Raw genomic sequence first — 13,714 nt, forward strand, 5'->3', positions numbered from 1 at the left:
TAGGTGCAGTGGCTCATGCCTGCAACCCCAGGATTTTGCGGGGCTGAGGTGGGCGGATCATCTGAGACCAGGAGTTTGAGACCAGCCTGCCCAACATGGGTCAACCCGGTCTTTACTAAAAACACACAAAAAATTAGCTGAGCATGGTGGTGTGCACATGTAATCTCAGCTACTCGGGAGGCTGACGCATGAAAATCGTTTGTAGCTGGGTGGCGGAGGGTGGCAAAGCAAGACTCTGTCTCAAAAACAACAAAAAAAAAGAGCTTACATTTAAGGCGGAACATGGTTCCCTTCTCACTTTCTCTTTCCCCTTGCTTCAGCCTCACTTCCTTTCCTTCTCCCCTTTATTTCCATATTATCATTATGTTTCTATAGTTGAATATGGTGCTGGGAAGTAATTTTTAAAGTAAACCCTTCTGTTCTTAAAATTTTATTTTTGTCTTATGAAGGAAGAAATTAATGTTTTCAAAACAGAAGCACTACTACTTTCTGGCCGTATTTTTCCCTATATGTGTTTATAACATTTAAAAAGAATGAAAATAAAGCTGGGCACGGTGGCTCACGCTTGTAATCCCAGCACTTTGGGAGGCTGAGGTGGGCAGAACACCTGAGGTTGGGAGTTCGAGACCATCCTGGTCAACATGGAGAAATCCTTTCTCTACTAAAAATACAAAAATTAGCTAGGAGTGGTAGGACGTACCTGTAGTCCCAGCTACTCAGGAGGCTGAAACAGGAGAATTGCTTGAACCCAGAAGGCGGAGGTTGCGGTGAGCCGAGATCATGCCACTGCACTCCAGCCTGAGCAGCAGAGCAGGACCCTGTCTTAAAAAAAAATAAAAATAAAAAAAATAAAAAACTTATTTTTCTCCTATAATAAAAGTATGATTTACACATTTCTTTTTTCTCTGATGGGTTAAATATGATTTGTTAGATGAGCTAGTTTCATGCTGGTAAGTATTTTTTCATCTGTTCAGAATGCTATTTCTTTGTAAACTCCTCCACTGAATTTCAGTGTCTAAGCAAAATGGCAGAATGCCTTAGTTGACCAGGTTCTGTTTTTTGTGTCCTTTGTTTGTTCTAGATACATTTCATATTGCTCTTCAGTCGACAAGGGAAATTACGGCTGCAGAAATGGTATGTCACTCTCCCTGACAAAGAGAGGAAGAAGATCACCCGGGAAATTGTTCAGATTATTCTCTCCCGTGGTCACAGGACAAGCAGTTTTATTGACTGGAAGGAGCTAAAACTTGTTTATAAAAGGTGTGAGTAACTTTATGAGAGCTTAATTTCCCAGTCTTGCTTTGGTTTATTCTAATGGTTGGTTCGAATCCTGAACATTTTAGATTGCTATACCAATTCCATCATTTACTGAAATCTTTGAAGGCTAGGATCCAGATATTTGTACCAATAGACTAACTAGAAAAGAACTCTCATGTTACCGAAAGAAATTCTAGGTGCCAGAATAAATTGTAGGTACTTGAACTACACCTTTATAGTGCACGCATGCATTCAAGAAAAATGGTATGAGCACCTGTTACCTTCCTGGCGTTGTTCTTTTTTATTTTTTTGGAGATGGAGTCTCACTCTGTTGCCCAGGCTGGAATGCCGTGGCGTGATCTCAGCTCACTGCAACTTCCACCTCCTGGATTCAAGTGATTCTCTTGCCTCAGCCTCCCAAGTAGCTGGGATTATAGGCATCTGCCACCATGTCTGGCTAATTTATGTAATTTAAGAGAGACAGGGTTTCACCATGTTGGCTAGCCTGGTCTCAAATTCTGAGCTCAGGTGATCCATCTCCGTAAGTGCTGGGATTACAAGTGTGGGCCACCGCACCTGGCCATTTTTGGCATTGTTCTAATGGCTGAGTGAACAAGACATATGACATTCCTGCTCTCATGGAGTGTACTTATTTATTATTTTTTGAGATGGAGTCTCGCTTTGTTGTCCAGGCTGGAGTGCAGTGACATGATATTGGCTTACTGCAACCTCTGCCTTCCGGGTTCAAGTGATTCTCCTGCCTCAGCCTCCCCGAGTAGCTGGGACTACAGGCATGAACCACCATGCCAGGCTAATTTTTGTATTTTTAGTAAAGACAGGGTTTCAGCATGTTGGTCAGGCTGGTCTTGAACTCCTGACCTCAGGTGATCCACCTGCCTTGGCCTCCCAAAGTGCTGAGATTACAGGCGTGGGCCACCATGCCCATCCAGAATGTACTTATTTATTACGTAACCAAATAAAAAAGATTGAGTTAGTAACAAGTGCTTTGGAATAAAATGGAGGTTAGCATGACAGAGAGAGATGGGGATGTGTTCAGTGGGGCAGCTCTTGTTATACCTGTTACTTACATTTGTAATGAGTAAATTGAGGACATGAAGAGTTTCAGTAGTCAGTTCCCAGTCACAGTAATTGAGGGTTAATTGGTAGAGCCACGATTCAAATCCAGATCTTTTTGGCTTTGAAGCCTGTATATTCTTTTTACCACACTTGCTTGCCATGGCAAGACCGTACTAGAAAACACTCTCAATTTATAGATAAGAGAACCAAAGCTGAGAGGTAACATAATTTTGCTCTTGGAGACCCAGGTAATTGATGTGTAAGCCAGGAACAGAACACAGCTGACCAGACCCTGCATCCAACACCCTACTGCATCTCCTGGAAGGAAAATGCACATTAGAGAGGCTCTTGCAAAGGGTGTTTATAAACCTCATTGGGAAAAACAGAGGTAACCTCTGCAGACTGATATTTAATGGAGTAAATTACCAGTAAGTGCCTGCAAACCTCCTTCTGCTGGGCCCAAGATTGGAGTTTGACAATTTGAGGAGGGGAGGCACACACAGAGTGAGCGAAGCACATTCATAAGTGGGAGGGTGGGGAGCGTGGACTCCTGAGAACACTGGTCAGGGCTTTCTGTTTTACAAAAAACAATTGACAAGCTGGAGAGGGATGTGAAAAGACACCCTGATATACCATGGGCCAAAGGACACTGTCCTCCTGATAATACCTCCTCAAGGTAAAATTTTGTTGAGAGCCTTTCATATATAATTAACAGAAGTAATCCAATATCTGCAGCATTTTTATATATTCTGATTTATATTTCAGGAGGCTACTGAGGGCGATGAATAATGATTTCATCCTTGGATGGGGAGAGGCTCAGCGGGGAGGAGATGACTTTGCATATTCATGTGAAAAAAACTGTCTTCAGGTTGCTTAACATATCATCATATTTTGCTTTTGTTATTTTTCATTTCAAGGTATGCTAGTTTATATTTTTGCTGTGCAGTAGAAAATCAGGACAATGAGCTCTTGACGCTAGAGATTGTGCATCGCTATGTGGAACTGCTGGACAAATATTTTGGAAATGTAAGTGTGTGCCTGTTGGTAGGATTAGTTACAGTCCTCATCTCAGCTCTTACTTCAGTCTGTTACCCCTTCTCTCCCTCACGTCTAAAACATGAATTGAGCTTGAATCAAAGATCACCTTAGTCCCCCTAAGATTAGCATACAAGACCTTTCTTCCTACCTGCAATTCTTTCTCAATAGAGATGGAGTCCTGCTATGTTGACAAGGTTGGTCTTGAACTCTTGGCCTGAAGCAATTCTCCCACCTCAGCATTCCAAAGAACTGGGTTATAGGCATGAGCTACTGTGCTCAGCCACCCAAAGCTTTCAAGAGGTGGATGTGTCTTTATCTTACCACAAATACACCAGAGACCTTATTTCAATGAATCAGAATGTAACTATAAAGGATTTCTTGATATTCTGTCCCTTATTCTTCATTGGCTTTGTCATCTCTTTTCTGTTTTGACTTTTTATCCTTTCTCTGTTTTTTTTTTCTAAGCTATAAGTATTCTTAATTATTTATGCATAAGAAAAATAGCAACAAACAAAAAACCCAAATCCTTTTCATTCACATTGCTGTTCAATAATCTTTTTGCATTTTCTGCCAAGTGATATACTATACCAGGTGCTCCAGTCCTCAGAACCCATTCACTCTGCAGTGCTTACAGCATGGGTCCATCTTTACTCTCCAAGGAAATCAGCAAGTTACCTTGGAACCCTCCCATGGGTTGACACCAGCAATTCCTCTTAAGTCTTCACCTGCTTTCACCTGCCTCTCACTACAGCACTGGACCCCTGCTCACCGTGAAGCTTTTTTTAAATTGGCCCCTCTTGATTTTGCCATGACACTGATTTCTGCCAGCTCTTGTCCTGTTATTTCTGAAGGCCCCTCCTTGGTTTCTTCCACTCAGCTCCCTTCCTCTGCCCATCCCTGAATGCTCTCATCTCTTCCTAACTCTGTATATAGTGACTCTCATCCTGGAAATCCCTTACTAAGTGACTCTTCTTCCCCTTGTTGGTGACAGTCTTCACTGAGATTCTCATGGTCCAGAATCAAACCCATCTTCTGAAAACCCGTTCTGTCGTGTGACTGGAATTTTTAATGTCCCAGGATCCTTCAGTGCGAAAGGATGCTGCTGCTTTTGTCTTTTTCTGTGCCTTACCAGAATCTGCCTCCATTCAAATTGGGCTGACATTCATTCCCTTCTTTCCACTCTCACTAATATAGGTTCACTTGGGATTTTAATTTTGCATCTCTCTTAAACATCCTATCTGGATTTTTATGCCTCTGAACTTTTCTCTGTTCACTCTCTTGCCCTATTAGTTACCATCTTCCTTAAAAAAAACAAATCTAAGTGTGGCGTTCCTTCATAGCCACTTGCCGTTATGTACAGTGAATAAAATCAAAGCCCCTAGCCTGTTGTTTAACCTTTCAAAGCATGGATCCCTGAACACTCCTCCAGGCTTGTTGCATTTCCCTTTTTATTTATTTATTGAGACAGAGTTTTGCTCTTGTTTCCCAGACTGGAGTGCAATGGCACAACCTCTGCTCACTGCAACCTCCACCTACTGAGTTCAAGTGATCCTGCCTCAGCCTCCCGAGTAGCTAGGATTACAGGTGTCCACCACCACGCCCAGCTAATTTTTATGTTTTTAGTAGAGATAGGGTTTCACCATGTTGGCCAGACTAGTCTTGAACTCCTGACCTCAGGTGATCTGCCTGCCTTGGCCTCCCAAAGTGCTGGGGTTATAGATGTGCGCCACCATGTCCAGCCTACATTTCCTGTTTTATATTCAGCAACAAGGAACGACCTTGGAGTGTGTCTAGCTGGAAGCAGATTTACTTGACCACCAAATTACGAGTCTCTTTAGACCACGCCTTGTGACTCATTTTATCTCCCTGCCACTTAACTTGTAACCAGTGCTGTGCCAGATTTGATAGCAAATCTTCCAAAACATTTAATCCAGTTCACAGTCTCAAGAAATAAATCACTGGATTTTGGAAAACGTTTTCTTCTCAGTAATACCCTCTTCCCTATTCCCTTACTCACTGAAGATGTGTGTTAAGTGTTAGGATAATTTGCTTCCAGAAGAGTTTTTTTGTTACTCTCTTTAATGGAATGAGCAGTATTTGCAGTACTGAGTGAGTTTTATCAGATTTGTTGCAACACTTTTCATAAGGATGAACACTGGAAAGATTTCTAAAAGAATTTTTCCTCCCTCCCTTTTTTCCCGCTTGGAAATGATGTTTTAAGACCTAGAATGTTGTTGAGGGATTTCAGGTTGTTAGTCAGTATATAACAGAAATAAGACAACTAGACCATGTTTTCTTTCTGCTCTTGGTGTAACAAGTTTATTTTCATTTTTTTAAAGGAGAAATTTGCAAATGTATAATAGCATATTTTCAAACATATTATTTAATTTGATGCTTCCTACTATTCAAATTAATTCTCACATTTTTGTACTTTCCTTTGAAATAAACTACAGACTTGACCTTTTCTAAGAGCCTGAAGAAGTTTTCGTGAGGTCTGGGCATTCCTCTAACCTGCTTTCTCTTTCTCATTTCTGAACTCTGGCTTGATCTGTTGCATTTTCCTAGGTTAAACCAGCTCTGATGATGTGAATTGGGGCTGAATTTTGACCTCAATCTATCTGACCGAATTTCAACCAGATATCTCAGGGCATTCTGCTTCTCAAGAGAAATTGAGTAACCTTCACCAACCCTAAGCCCAATTAAAGTACAAAGAGCATCGGAATGAATCCCATTTCTCTAATATTAATTTTCCATTCTATTTTGGTATACCTTTGGAAGCTCTGTCTTTGTCATGTACCAAAATTTAATTTATTAAAAAATTCACTGAATCTTTCATTAAGCTAAGAACAGCTAAGAGCAATTCAAGGCTATATGCCCAGTAGATGTTCAGTTCTTATTAATTAACGGTGATGAGCAGACTTCCAGTCCTGATTCTCATTGACATCATCTCAGCAATAAAATATTTCTCTTCGGTTTTCTTTTCCTTCTGTATTAATACTAAAGCTTTCCTTGAATTCTGCCCTTATATAATATTATCCAGGGAAAATCTTGGTACTGAGCCTCTCGTATAACACTGGAAAATATCATCTACTGAAGACAGATGGATCAAAATCTCTGGCCACTAATTTATGTATTTTTTTTAGCACTTTTCGATTCCAAGGAGATTTACAAGGATTAACTAGTTAATCTTCCGATCTTCAGTAAGTAGCATCAACCCCAATTTATAGAGGCTCAGAGGAAATGCCTCAGAGTCTCATGCCACATAAGAGTCTAAGGATTTAGATACCTGCCATGTTTCTGCTTTACAGACTGTAGTGTGAATTTTTACTGGCGCCCTCAGTGTGTGTGGATGTTGATGTCTCAGAGGGCTTTTGTCCTTGGTGTAGGGAGTTTTTTGTTTGTTTGTTTTTTGCTGTCAGGTGAAGAGCACCATGAGTCCCCAGATGCTGGTATAGGCTCACTCACTCACCAGATCAAGGATTTGGGGCCTGTCATGTGTCTCTGTTTTACAGATGAGAAAAATGACCCTCAAAAAGGTTAAGAGAAGTGTTTACTTTGCTAACCTGATAGGTCTGCTAGAAGGGGTGAAGAGAGAGTGATACTTAATAAACTGTTCATTGCTATGTAGTGTAGATTGCATTTTAATTATTCTTATTTTATATATAGCTTTATGGTACTTATATAGTTTCTTATTATTTGAAGCATTTGTTGCATGTAACTTGAAACTTTTTGTATTTACTTTAGAGCATAATTTAATAAGGACAGGTGCTTCTTAGAGTCTGTCCAAAAGGATTCAGTTGGGGAAATGCCAGAAATAATCTCACTGCACCGTGAATTCTGCTGTTAGAGAAGAACCTCAAGCCAAATTGCAGTAAAGCACAAGGCTAGGATGTTGAAGATAAAGTTAAATGATAGTTCTTATCTTTTTAAAGCTTTATTCAGAATCTAGATACACTAGAAAATAAAGAGGCTCATGTGTTTATTAACATGGCGATGGAGGAAGAAGCCAGGGCTATTTGCATAATTAGAAAAGTGGAGTCACTTGAGCATCAGGGACATATTTTTGTTGTGTTGGGACAACCTCAAGGTGGAATTTATCTTATTTTATTTTATTTTATTTTGTTTCTTTCTCCTGAGATGGAGTCTTACTTTGTCACCGAGGTTGGAGTGCAGTCACATGATCTTGACTCACTGCAGCCTCTGCTTTCTAGGTTCAAGCAATTCTCCTGCCTCAGCCTCTCGAGTAACTGGGATTACAGGCATGTGCCACCATGCCTGGCTAATCTTTTGTAGTTTTAGTAGAGACAGTGTTTCACCATGTTGGCCAGTCTGGTCTGAAACTCTTGACCTCAAGTGATTAGCCTGCCTTGGCCTCCCAAAGTGCTGGGATTACAGGCACAAGTAATTAGGCAGTAGCTTTGGAAATCTGAACTGGAGCTGGGAACAATGGCTCATGCCTGTAATCTTAGCTCTTTGGGAGGCCAAGGCAGGGGGATCACTTAAAGTCAGGAGTTCAAGACCAGTCTGGCCAACACGGTGAAACCCCATCTCTACTAAACACACACACACACACACACACACACACACACACACACACACACACACACACAATTAGCCAGGCATGGTGGCACATGCCTGTAATCTCAGCTACTCAGGAGGCTGAGACAGAAGAATTGCTTGAACCCAGGAGGTGGTGAGCTGAGATGGCTCCACTGCACTCCAACCCGGGCAGCAGAATGAGACTCTGTCTCCAAAAAAACACAAAAAACACAAAATACCTGAACTGGTCTGAGGTCTTCCTGGATGTTTTCTCTCATTCTCAGATGGCATTAGACTCAAAGAATAACCGTGGGGTAGCACTTTCGAGTGGCTGTATGTGAAATAGTTGCTCAGTTGTAACATTCTCTATAATGCCTATGGAACTTGCATATTCATTTCTCTTATGATCTAAAGATAGTAACTACAAACCAAGGTGTGTGTGTGTGTGTGTGTGTGTGTGTGTGTGTATTGTGCCTCTAATTCTGCATACCACCTTACCTTACCCTTATCCCTCGAAACAAGTACAGTAAACTGATTGCCCCATGGCTGCTGGAGGACCCAGACCTGGGGTTGTGTCAAAGTGGGATATAAGAAGTTCCTGGAGAATTTTCATTAGTATTTGTCAGGTTCACTTTGCAGGATGTTAACTGCTGGTTTCTCCTAATGAGGCTCCTGTCTGTCTTGGATTCCTGGTCTACGCCTTGAACTCTGAGGTTCCTCAGCTTGCTACTATAACTCCTGACTTCTGCCTTTTCTGACCTCTGGTAACTGCTTTCTTCTCATACCTTCTTTCATGTATATGGATGTCTGATCTATTGTGATTTCTTGTTGTTTCTTTCTATTGTTTAAAACTGCAAGAATGATGCAAATTTTTACATAGCCCTCTAGATATATGGCTTTTAAAAATGGGATTGCATTCTGCATATTATTGTGCAACTTTCTTTTTTCTCCCCCTTACAAGTCTTAGAGCTCTTGCCATATTTGTGCATAAAATCTATCTCATTCTTTTCAGCTTCTACACAGAAAATGCTTGCAACATATACAACAACAGGGAAAGGAGATAGTATCTGTGATGCAGAAAGAATTATTCAAATTTCTAAGACAAATATTACAGTAGAGAAAAGCAAAGTCTTTAAGAAGCAATTTATAGACAAGGCAAGAAATGGAAAAGGCCAGTGCACATCTAGTAAGATGTACAGTCTCACTAATAAGCAGGGAAATGCAAATTTAATTAATGTTCATCTGAAAATTTAGAGACTATCCATTGCTGGATATAGTATAGATAAGTAGGCCATCACTCTTACTATTAGTGAAATTTTTAAGTTTTATAGCCTATTTTGGAGGACCAAATTTTAGTATTTATTAATTTTAAATGTACAAATCCTTTGACCAACAATTCTCCAAGGAATTTATTCCTATGCTATCCTCAAATTAGCATGCAATGCTGTATATGGGCAACAAAAATTATGGCAGCATCATTTAGAATAAAAATTGGAAACAGCCCAAAGTCTGCCCATATCCATAAAGGAACTGCTTAAATAAACTATGATATACCCCAGTATGGCACATGGGAATTCTGCGTGGAAGTTGGATTCATTTGGATCTGTCAACTTAAACCACGTTCCCTGTGGAGTCTGCTAGTATATTGACCTAACTTGTAAATATATGGAGGAATTTGCTAAAATATTGACATCTATTTCATGCAAAGTTATAGCATTCAGTACAACCATAGAATTTTATCTAGGATGCCATTAATCTCTAGCATATTAGAAACAAGGCCTATATTTATTTATTTTTGAGACGGAGTCTTGCTCTGTCACCCAGGCTGGAGTGCCCTGGCACAGTCTTGGCTCACTGCAACCTCTGCCTCCCGGATTCAAGCAATTCCCCTGCCTCAGCCTCCTGAGTAGCTGGGATTACAGGCGTGCACCACCATGCCCAGCTAATTTTTGTATTTTCAGTGGAGATGGGATTTCACCAGGTTGTCTCAAACTCCTAATCTCAGGTGATCCACCCGCCTCAGCCTCCCAAAGTGCTGGAATTACAGGCGTGAGCCACTGTGCCCTAACAAGGCCTCTATTTAAGCTTCCTCATGCATTTATCTTGCAAGCATTTTTTTCGTGTCTTACAATGTGCCAGAAACCAGGGGTATAAAGATGATGAAGACAAAGTTTTTACCTTGAACTCACCGTACGGGGAGTGGTTAGTAATCAATAAGCATAAACTAGTGCACAGAAGATGTAGGTGAGAACCCACAGGAAGTGGTGTGAAATCTGAATGGGGAAAAGGGGATTTGGGGAATCACCATGTGCCTGACTTTTGAATTTGGCCTTGAAAAAAATGAGTTTGATTTGCCAGCAGGAGAATAAAGAAAAGGACATTTGAAGACATGATCCTAAAATTGTTGGAATGTGCAAAGGGCAAAGGCACAAAAAAACGACCGTGACATTGTGAGTTTGTGGCATGTGTGTCAGACGCACGGATGAGCACTGGTGCAGGAAATCAGACAACAGAGCATAGGCTGGTAGAGATTCGTATATGCCTTTGTCCTGAATATAAGACCTTACACAAGAGAGGCATAACATCAGCCATTTTTTTGACAGTCTCACTCTGTCACCTACGCTGGAGTGCAATGACATGATCTCGGCTCATTGCAACCTCTGCCTCCTGGGTTCGAGCAATTCTCCTGTCTCAGCCTTCCAAGTAGCTGGAATTACAGGCACCCACCACCACGCTCAGCTGATTTTTTGTAGTTTTAGTAGAGATGGGGGTTTCACCATGTTGGCCAGGCTGGTCTCGAACTCCTGACCTCAGGTGATCCACTTGCCTCGGCCTTCCAAAGTGCTGGCATTGCAGTCATGAGCCACACACCTGGCCAAGATCAGCATTTTAGCAAAGCATTAGTGGTCAAAGGCCTTGAGCAGGAACAGCTGCCACCTGGAAGGTCATGGCAGTGGCCTGATTGAGAGGTGTTGCAAGTCTGAGCAGCAGCTGTGAAAGCAGAGAAGCGAAGAAGGGTAGGGATTTAGTTAGACAACAGAATCAGTAGGAACTGATGACCAAATCCAGATGGATGAGATCAAGGGAGGGAGAGGAATAAGGGGGGAAGGGAAAGTAAGTTGGTTGAACTCTAGAATGAATTAGATGGAGCAATTAGAAAGAGGTTACAACTACTAGGCAAAAAAGGGACTACAGGAAAAAGAATAATCTTGATATCAGTTTGGGACATGGTGACATGGATTGAGGAATAGGCATGTAAAGGTGTCTAGTTAGTGGGTGAAAATATTGGACTAGTGGCTCAGAGGGAAATCAGGGCTAGTCATCTAGGTTTGTTGAGCTACCTGCATGCTAGACACAGCAGTAGAGTCAGTGAGTTTGTCCAGGAGAATATGCATTTTGCAAAGAGAGAAGGCTTTCTTGAGGAACATGAAAATTCAAGGAGAAGATGGATGGCTAGAATATAAACAACGTGCAGCAGAGATGTTTGCCTGTTCTGTTGATTGATAGGTGCTAGGCACACCAAAATATTTCCTAAACAAATGCAGGGTAGGAGGGAGATAAATTATCCAAGCAGTCTGAGAAGGAATGATCAGAGATAGAGGAGAAAAAGAGGCGTTAAGCAGTATTGCCAAAATCAGGAGAGCAAGGGAGATTTTCAAGGATCAGAGATGGTGAAGAGTACCACATGCTGCTGAGAGGTAAATGTTGGGGAGGTCTGGAGACTTTCAATGAGCAGAGTTTCAAGAGAACAGCTTCAGTTGGGTGGGTGGGGTATGGTTTGGAAAGAGAAGGTGTCAGTGAGTACAGGAACAAGTGGAGAGGAAGACAGCAAGGAGTGTGTGAGTATTGGAAATGAGCCTTATTTGGATGATGAGAGAGATTCTGCCATACTTGCCACACTTTAAATAAACACCAGAATCTATCAGACTCTGCTTTGGTCTGTGCCAGGGGTTCTTGATGTGAAGCCCTCCAGGCCAGAGGCCTCAGCATCACCTGGGAGCCTGTTAAAAGTGCAGATTCTCAGTTCTTATCTAGAGCTCCTGAGTCATAAATTCTGGGGGTGGGGCCCAGCACCTGTGTGTTTTAATGAGCCTTTGGAATGAATTTGAGAATCACTGGCTGTGACATAATTTTGAGAAAAATTAGCACAGTTGAGCTCATTTTCCTCTGAAGAGTGAGTTTCTGAGAGAGTTCTAAAGCTAGAAGCCAAGATGTACAGAGCAGAGAGCAGGAGAAATGAAGCTCTGCCCTCCTGCCTGGAATGCAGCTGGGGCTCAGTTTTCTTGGTGCAGATAGAAAGAAGAGCCGAGTGGCCTCATTCCCTTACGGAGTCTCAAATTTCCTGTTGCAACACAAAACATTATTATCTAAGTACATGCTTTGCTTTAATAGAATGTGGCTTTTCTTTTGTTAAAGGCCTGGCATTCCTCTTTCTTTTTTTTTCTGTCCTTAAAATGCCGTCTGATATTTTTATTTTTGGTATGCCACATGAGTGCAAACTGAAAAAGCTCGAGATTCAGGCAGATATTTCCCGTGATACAACTGCAAGTTTATCAAAACATTTGTTTTTGTCCTACCAGGTCTGCGAGCTGGATATTATCTTCAATTTTGAAAAGGCTTATTTCATCCTGGACGAGTTTATAATAGGTGGAGAAATTCAGGAAACGTCCAAGAAAATTGCTGTCAAAGCCATTGAAGACTCTGATATGTTACAGGAGGTCAGTACAGTTTCCCAAACCATGGGAAAAAGATGATGATGATGATGATAGTGTTAATCATTATAATATTAACCAAGACTTACCGGGTACTTTGTGCTGGGTACAGTTTCTAAACTATGCATATGTATTAGCTTATTTAATTCTCACAGCAATTCAAAAAGGTAGGTGGTATTGTTACCCCCACTTTACAGATAAGTAAACTGAGACACTAAAAGGTTAAATGACCTGCTCAATTTCACACTGCTAGGAAGTGTGGTATAGAGATTGAACCCAGGTAACCGGGCTTAAGAGTCTTTGCTCTTCACATTTGGCTGAGCTTTGGAGTGCGAGAATACTTCACTGCCAAAAAGGTATCAAATGCTTAGCTCTATTCTTTTCAAGAATAATGTTATGAGGTGTATAAAAAAAAGACTTTCATTAAAATACCTGTGCTGCCCTGGGAAAGGAGAATAGCAGTACATTGTGTTTTTGTTTGCCAGGGATATTAAAACTTTATTATTGATCATGCTATTTATCATTGTAATTAAAATTTCTTACACCTTTTTAGAAGGCTGTACGTGTGCTCCTGTTTGCATAAATGAATTGGGAACACCACGGCTTGCTTGCCAAGGTATAAATGGGCCCTGCAGCATCTGTTTGGTATTGCTCTGGACTCTGGGATTTCTATATAAAATAAAGTGGGAATGATCTTTTAGAAGCAGCACAGATTTGCATCATACCTCATCAGGGAATTTACCTATTAGCCCCTCCATTCTTCCCAAGACACTGTGAGAAAGAGCACTTCACCCCACTGACCTCTGTCCTCCCAGATGAGATGCTCTGAGGGTCTGGGTTTCATCCCAGCTCCTCCACCTCTAGATCCTTCTTCCCTCCGTCTCAGTGGGTCTTCCCACCTTCCTATTTTCAAATCAGTAGGTCAAGAGGATCCAGCGCTTATATAGTACTTTTTTTAAAAGCGGCATTTGGCCAGACACAGTGGCTCACTCCTATAATCCCAGCACTTTGGGAGGCTGAGGCAGGCGGCTCACTTGAGGCCAGGAGTTAGAGACCTGGCCAACATGGTGAAGCCCTGTCTCTACTAAAAA

General features: G+C 41.4%; 1 protein-coding gene across 1 annotated transcript in view; it reads left to right on the forward strand.

Annotated features, from left to right (window-relative positions):
• AP1S3 (adaptor related protein complex 1 subunit sigma 3) overlaps positions 1-13,714 on the forward strand; it is an 80,104-nt gene that overhangs the window by 58,971 nt on the left and 7,419 nt on the right. Inside the window, exons 2-4 of the mRNA XM_017529153.2 lie at positions 1,082-1,260; positions 3,252-3,360; positions 12,492-12,629. Of these exons, the coding sequence (XP_017384642.1) occupies positions 1,082-1,260; positions 3,252-3,360; positions 12,492-12,629 (426 nt within the window). The remainder of the gene's footprint in view (positions 1-1,081; positions 1,261-3,251; positions 3,361-12,491; positions 12,630-13,714) is intronic.

Source organism: Cebus imitator, unplaced genomic scaffold (assembly GCF_001604975.1).
Source record: "Cebus imitator isolate Cc_AM_T3 unplaced genomic scaffold, Cebus_imitator-1.0 Scaffold57, whole genome shotgun sequence".
In the NCBI taxonomy this organism is placed as follows: Eukaryota; Metazoa; Chordata; class Mammalia; order Primates; family Cebidae; genus Cebus; species Cebus imitator.